Genomic DNA, 7346 nt, shown 5'->3' with positions numbered 1-7346 from the left:
GGTAGAGCTGGACCAGCATGTCACTCTTGTCAATCCCTCCCATGTTTGCATTATAGGTCTTGATGGGATATGGACAGCTCACTTGTTCTTTTCTCTTGGTGTCACTGCAGTACCTGTAGACTGAAGACCAAGGCTCTACCCCCATGTCTGTTGACATCAGAGTGACGATCTTGTTGTCTTTCCTCCTGACAATCAGGATCCCATCATCACTGGTGATGTAGTCACAGGTACCACGAGGGACAGCCTTCTTCATCATCTCTTTTATGGGCCTGAGTGGAGCATGGCCAGTCCTGTTATCCCTGGCTGTTCCTGTGTACCGGCAGTTCTTGCTCTTGAGGTATCGCACAATATCTAGGCCACTAAAGTAATTGTCTGCAAAGATGGTTTTTGGGCCGGAGGAGGACATGGTGCTGTCCAAGACAGAGACTGTCTGGCTGGTGACACCCATGTCTTGTTGCTCTGTGTATGTATGTATGCCATATGTCTAAAAAGGGACACTTGTGCCACTCATGCTAGTCTTAGGTGGATGGGGCATATGATCAAATATGGTGCATTTAGTTTTTAGCCAAACATTAAGCTAATTTTTAAAAATACTACGCCAATAACAACAATCTCAATCTTTACCACAACTATTCAACCAAATGTGTGAATTAGCTCAACTTACCATGTTTAGTTCTGATGCTATTATGATAGCTGTGGGAGAAACCAACTTCAAAAACCCAAAATATCTGATTCCTGCAAGATGACTGTGTTTGAGGTGCTGCAGTCCACTGCTGATTGGTCAGATGCTATGATGTCAATATTTGTAAGATAGCTTGATCTTCACTGATTGGCTGAGAGAAAACCACATGACTCTACAACTCCAAATGGAGGCAGGGCATTTTCAATGTGTGCGGAAGTGACTAGATATGGTTATTTGTCCCATAAAGGGTTAAACTGTGACTCTGTGAAACCACTTTAAAGAAGATGCAACCCAGATGGTGCCACATTTAGCATTTTCTAACTCTTTCAGTTTAAACAGAAGTCATTTGTCTCATTTAAGACTCTATGGAGAAGAACTCTGAAACGTCATGCCGTCTGTGAAATTGAAGAGGAATTTTATTTGTAATTTTCTTCCTTCTAGATTAAGTCTTCTGGATGTTTCTAATGACGAGTTTCTCTCAATCCTCTACCAAGGTACCTGCAGTGTGAAATGTAATTTATAATTTTTTTAATTTCTTTTAAAAAGCGGCTTTTCCAGCCTCTAAATGAGAGCAAGCTCTTTCGGTTCTCCCTCCTTGATGTAAATATTCGTGTTGCAACATAGCGTTGACACGTCAATCAATGCAGCGCGCGAATGCGTGGCTTCGCATCAGAGAACCCCCCCACAGAGCTGAGTGTGTGCGTCAGCAGAACAGTCTCGGTACAAGTGACGTGTGTGAGCCACGTGGAAAATTCAGGACTTTATTCAGCACTGCCTCAACCCTGTAGAAAGAGAATAATAAATAAATCCACAGCAAACGTCTTACGAAGATTTAATGTACATTTATTCTTAACACGTGGAACATATAGTATAAAGATTTCATACTGAATAAATGATATTCATTAAGCCAAAAAAAGGGGAAAAAAAGGAATTTACATCAAGTCTTTAGCTACATCATCTGAAATACAAATATGCAGAATTCGCATCACTGAAAAAAAAAAAAACGAAAAGAAAAAAAATTAAAATTGGTTTCTTCATCGAGGTTAAGTTTGTCATTTGTGAAGGAGTTTCAAATAAAACCGCAGACATGATTTCTGTTAATATTCTCTACACCCAGACTAGACACAAACTGAAACTTAAACGTTTGCTGTGGGGCGGGGTGGCATCGGACAGCAGCTGAACACCCCCTCCCCTCCCCGAAACTGAGCGGGGGGTGAGGCGCCGACGTAACGGAGCGGGTGGGCGTCGAGTCATCACACGGCGCAGCTGATGTGGGGGTAAAACTCGGAATCGTCGATGATTAAAAACGGTGAAGAGCAACAGAAGTTGAGAAAGAGAGAGAAGTGTAATGTACAACATCATATTTACACTGCAGCTTGGACTGCATCTAGCGTTGAGGACCAGTCCTATAGGTGACTTTTTAATATAAGGGTCAAGTCATACAATCAAGGGACAAAGAGAAGAGGTCGGGGTGTTGTAGGTTCACCATACTTTGGGGGGAAAGCCGTTTTCTCTCTTGACAATAACTAAAACTGTTTTTAAAAACTACAGTTTGCTGCCAAGCCAGCGTATCTCAGTGTGAAACAGTATTATTACAGTATGTTTACAGTTTTTAAGGTGTACAGTACAGAAAAAAAGTCCTACAATCTACTGCACAGGCCTCCCATGACAGATGTCTGTTCACAGCCAATAATGTGGTTCCTGTGGGGCTGAGTATATAGCATCCAAAGTTACAGCAAATATACCACACCACAGTCCATGAGTCTATGTAGCCTCCAAACATGAACCATAATATTGTTTAGTCTGTGCCCTCTTCCTCTGCCGACCCCTCCGAGGGAGAGAGTGAGCACATGTATCCCCCAAACTCACTGTAAACGAGACAGCAACTTTGGTTACAGTTTTTTTTTCTTTTTTTCTGAAGATTTTTCTTTTCATTAAAAAACAAAAACAAAAACAAAAAAAAAAACAAGTCTGTTCCGCAGGGCAGCTCACTCTGTTCTATGCCTGGGTCCCAATCCGCTCTTCTCTGCCGGCATCTTTCCATTTCAGACGTTTAAAATCCACAGCTACTTCATGATATTCCTTCCTTTTAGTGAGAAGAAGCAGGGGTAGAAAGACAGTGGAATCCGAGGTGATTTTGCATAAATTAAAGAGAAAAACAAAAACAAAAGAAAAAAACAAAACAAAGGACAGTCTACTCTTTTCATTCACACGCAACGGACACACACGTACATACAAACGCACAAAAAAAAGGAGGTTGAGGAGGAACGGAAAGAGGCAGAGCTGAAACCCCCCAACGGCTGTCATGACTGGCCAATCAGAAACAGTACGTCACAGATTACTTGGGACACCAGAGAGTTCATAAGTGGGGACACTGAGATGTCTAGTAGCCGCGACTCGTACAAAGTGAACTCTGAGTGGTTTTCCTCTACCTTAGCCAGGGCGTGCAGTGCCCGGGCTGCTCGCCGCATCATGTCCACGCTGGTAGGCTCAAACTGGGGGCCGCCCTGCATTTGTAGCAAGGAGCTCTGGCTCTGCTGGTACTGCGTGGCCGCTAGGCTGTCTTCTAAAAAGCCCAGCAGGTTACCCACGCTGGCTTTTTGCACAGCGATAGCCCGCGCTGCCAGGCTGTCGCCCTGGGCTAAATTAGCAAGCAAGACGACTGCCATCTCCCGGCAGACGGCCACCTTGCGCTCACCGACCAGGCGCACGAGCGAGCCGTAGAGCTTCTCCAAGCGGCTGAATGGTGGTGTTGCCAGAATGAGGTCGACGTTGTTGTCCTGGATGCTGAGCTTGCTGAGGGTCTCGAGGACCAGTCTCTGGGGTGAAAGGGAGCTGTGGGGCCCGAGCGTGGGGAAGGGATCCAAGGCCTCCGCTGAGGGGCAGACAGCCCAGTGGAGCAGGCCATCCAGCAGTGGGAGGCATATACTCTCTGGGTAGATAGAAAGGTCCAGCTGGCCTGAGATGTTTGCCAAAGTGACCAAACAATTCTCTCTCAACACCTCAAGGCAGTCCCACCACCATTCATCCCGCTCGCAGCTCACGCCTTCATCTTCCTCTTCCTCCTTCTCATAGGTGACTGGCGCCTGTTTACGTTCAGGGTGCCTGTGGTGGAGCAGCACCAGGCGGCCCAACAGCAGCAGGAGGCCTGGGTGTTTCGACATCTCCAGGTCGTTCCCGGGGACAAAGGAGAGGCTCCGGACGATGTTGGAAACGCAGATGCAGCGCCGAGCTAGCGAGTCCTGCCAGTCCGACAGAGTGCTGAGCGGCGTTTCGTCTTTGCTGTGTGGCTCGTCCTCCAAGATCTTGACGTTACGGCGGCTCTGGAAATCCGGGTTGATGCTGAACAGGTACTTGCCGTTCTCCTTCTGCTCCTCAGCACCTCCACGGACCACTTCCTCGGTGACCGACCCCGGACGTGCAGATAGTACATCATCAATGGTGGCAGTGACCGGTGCAACGACGGGAACGGGAGGAGGGCTTTTCTCCGATGGAGACTTGTGAGGTTCAGAAGACTGGGGCTCCTGCTGTCGAGCCTTATCTTCCCCACTGAACTTGGATTTTTCAGGGTTCTCCGTTGCTGCTCGGGGCGCCTGGTCCTTTTTGCGGCCCCCTGTCGCTGCTGGCGTGCGTTTCCGCTGCTTGAGTAGCTCCATCCGGCTCTCAAAGTGGGTCTGGATGTGCTCAGTAGTGTCACCACCACCAATGCTCCAGTGTATCAGGCCACTGTCAAAGCTCTGTCGCTGCCCAAGCTTTGACAAGTGGTTCACCAGGAAGGGATTCTTCTTCCGCACCACCTTGATGGGGAGTTTATCAAACTTGCTAGCCTGCTTGGGCTTTTCCAAGTGGACGTTGGGGTCCTGGGAGGACCCTGAGGTAGAGCTATTGGCTTCCTTGGTAGAAAACTCCCTTTCCTTTTCTTCTTCCTCATCCTCTGAAGACTTATCTTTCAGAGAGCTTTCCTCCTCCTCCTCTTTCACGTGGACCAGTGAGGAGGTGTCAGCGTTGATCTTTGTTTCCTCTACCTCCTCATCTTCCTCATCCTCCTCATCTGTGTCCATGTTTTCTCCCTCAGGCATGGGAATATCATCGTCAGAGTCCTCGGCTGCATTTGGGTCGATTAGGGTGCGTTGGCCAGGGTCTCCTACTTCATACTCCTTCAAGATGCCAAAGATCTCGATGAGGCAGCGTCTGAAGTACTCCACCACCAGCTCCAGGAATCCAGGTAGCTGCGAAGGCAATGAAAAAGGTCAACAAACCAATCCTTAACTGAGCTAAAAAAATAAAAACACCCCCAAAAAGCCCAAATAATTTTGGTGCGTTGACTCAACAAAAGGTGAACAGATGGGGATTAGAGCAATCACAGAACGGGGGGGGGGGGGGGGGGGGGCAAGACGATGACGACGTCTATGAGCGACACTGAAGCTTGTAGAGTGTTAATCCAACATGGCAGCGGACACAACGTTACCGTTCGATGCAGCCTTAGAAAGTGTTTTAAGTAGCTTAGAACGCAAGTTTACTTTTAAAAAAGAGCAACGCGTCTTCTCATACACAGTAAAGCGTCTTCTTCTTCCTCGTCGAATTTCTGTCGCTCTACATACGTCATCTGGTATAAGTGATACAATTGGCTATGAATCGCGCGCAAAGCAGCATGGGAAGAACCAGACGCCATTTGATAGACATTCGTAGCGCCCAATAAACGGCTCTAGGCATTCGTAAACCACGCCTCAAATACGAGAAAATGCACACCTAGTTCCCAGACCACCATCTCATCGAGATGTGGACGCGTCAGCCAGGCAAGATTAGAGCTGCTTACCTGACAAAGGTTAAAAGTACAGATGCTACTGTCATCATACAGTAAGATGTTTATGGTGTCCAAGGCCCAGGTGCTTTCAGCTAATAAACCTGACTTTAGTGACATCATTACTCTCCAAGCCTCGGGAGTGCCTGTGAGGACAAAAACAGAATGAGCTTAAGTGATCATAACCTGTTATTACATCGGTATATAAAAGCTGGATTGTCACTGAGAGGTGAATAAACTCAATACCTCAAAATAATTATTTTCTCTGGTAAAAAATGAAAAACTTTTGAAAAAGGAAAATTGTTTACCAATGTCTTTCATGGTGAGCCGCCTCCGGGGTTTAAGGTGGGGTTGAGTAGCCTCCAAAGAGCCAGGAGGGAAGGCCACGTCTCGCCGGATCATGGGTTGATGCACAGGGGCCTGGCCGATGTGGGAGGCGGGGACTGGAGGTCCAGCTTTCTGGACCTTAATGCCAGGATGCATGTAGGGCGACTTGCTGGGCGACGTTCTGCTCTCCATGGGCCGGGGCATGGGAGCTGGGCTCGACACCTGAGGAATGTGGTTCTGGGAAGTCTGGTAGGTGGAGGGTAGAGGTCTGGTCATCGGTGGTCCAGAACCAGCGGGGCCAAATGGCGGCTGCCTCTGGTTGACGTGACCGGGCCACTGTCCCTCGTGGTTCATGCGTTGGTCTGATGGCATCATCTCCTCGGAGCGGTTCATCCCGTGGTACCCAGGGGCCTGGCCTGGTACAGGAGGTCCCTGACGGTTCGGATAGTTGGGATAGCCCATCTCGTTGCGGCCCTGCCACACTGGGCCCTGAGGGCCATCAGGACCTGAAGGCATGGGACTTGCCATCATCTGGGGGGGCATGGGGGACTGGGAGTTCGGGCCTGCAGATGATGGCCCTCGCTCCCGTCCGAAGGGGAAAGGGAACTGGCCCTGTGGGCCGGGTGGTCTGCGATCTCCACCAGGATATGCATTGTACTGGTTATACATGTCCTGCTGGCTCTGGTGCCCCGAAGATTGGGGTCCTGGCTGCTGCTGACCACTGTAAGGAACGTTGTACATTTCTCCCTCATGGCGCTTGGCGGGAGGACCATACCCTCCATCTACAGGACGCTTGTAGTTCTGTCAGCAGATAACATTCAGCATCATAATCATCAAAGATTTTCAAGCTTGTTTTTAAGAACAATTGCTGCTGATATTTATGTACTTTTGAAAAGTGGCAGAAATAGGAAGACCTCAAATTTTTACAATAAAATTCATCTTTATAATCATATGTTATAAAGACATATTTAACACCAAAGGAAGACTTCTATAAATGCTGAACAAAATGTCCTTACCGGTTGCTGCTGTGGATACATTCCTGGTTGCTGATTTGAGTATGGGCCACCAGGGGGAGCTCCTTGGCCAGGGTATTGATTTGTATAGGTATCATGTCTGAAAGCAACAACAAAAGTTTACACCATTAAATCTCTCCTCTTCAGTAACTGCACAGGTCAAGCTTTTATGAAGCGCTGACAAGTGACCCGAAATCTGTCAAGATCACAAACGGAAAGTGTTTTCAAGGCCATCTTTCTCTTATTTCATCTATAAGACGGGCCTTTCTGTGCACTGAGCAGGACTGACCGCTGCTGTGGTGGAGGACGGCTAGGCGAGTACATCCCCGTGTCAGCACCAGACGGCATCATGTTGGGCTGAGGAGCTCCGGGACCCATGTTGCCATCAGGGCCCATTCCTGGTTCCGGTCTGTAAACCAACAAACAGCTCTTGTCAGTTGTGCTAACTTTCGAGTATATTCGGATGTCAGAATAGAGCAGACCTGATCCCAATCTGATCATCTCATTCCTTCATGCATGACAC

The 7346-nt window shown here is 48.1% G+C and overlaps 1 protein-coding gene across 2 annotated transcripts in view; it reads right to left on the bottom strand.

The window, feature by feature from the left end:
* Positions 1-1504: 1504 nt before the first annotated feature.
* The window catches only part of arid1ab (AT-rich interactive domain 1Ab), a 61028-nt gene continuing 55186 nt past the window's right edge, over positions 1505-7346 (bottom strand). For both annotated transcript variants that reach the window (XM_075450005.1, XM_075450006.1), the window contains exons 16-20: positions 7113-7232; positions 6827-6923; positions 5792-6611; positions 5499-5629; positions 1505-4911 (exon numbers count right to left, since the gene is read on the bottom strand). In XM_075450005.1, coding sequence (XP_075306120.1) covers positions 2986-4911; positions 5499-5629; positions 5792-6611; positions 6827-6923; positions 7113-7232 — 3094 coding nt within the window. In that variant the 3' untranslated portion in view covers positions 1505-2985. The remainder of the gene's footprint in view (positions 4912-5498; positions 5630-5791; positions 6612-6826; positions 6924-7112; positions 7233-7346) is intronic.

This window comes from Odontesthes bonariensis, chromosome 18 (genome assembly GCF_027942865.1).
Source record: "Odontesthes bonariensis isolate fOdoBon6 chromosome 18, fOdoBon6.hap1, whole genome shotgun sequence".
Lineage (NCBI taxonomy): Eukaryota > Metazoa > Chordata > Actinopteri > Atheriniformes > Atherinopsidae > Odontesthes > Odontesthes bonariensis.
The sequence above is the reverse complement of the archived record's forward strand: the minus strand, read 5'-3'. Positions and strand labels throughout refer to the sequence as shown.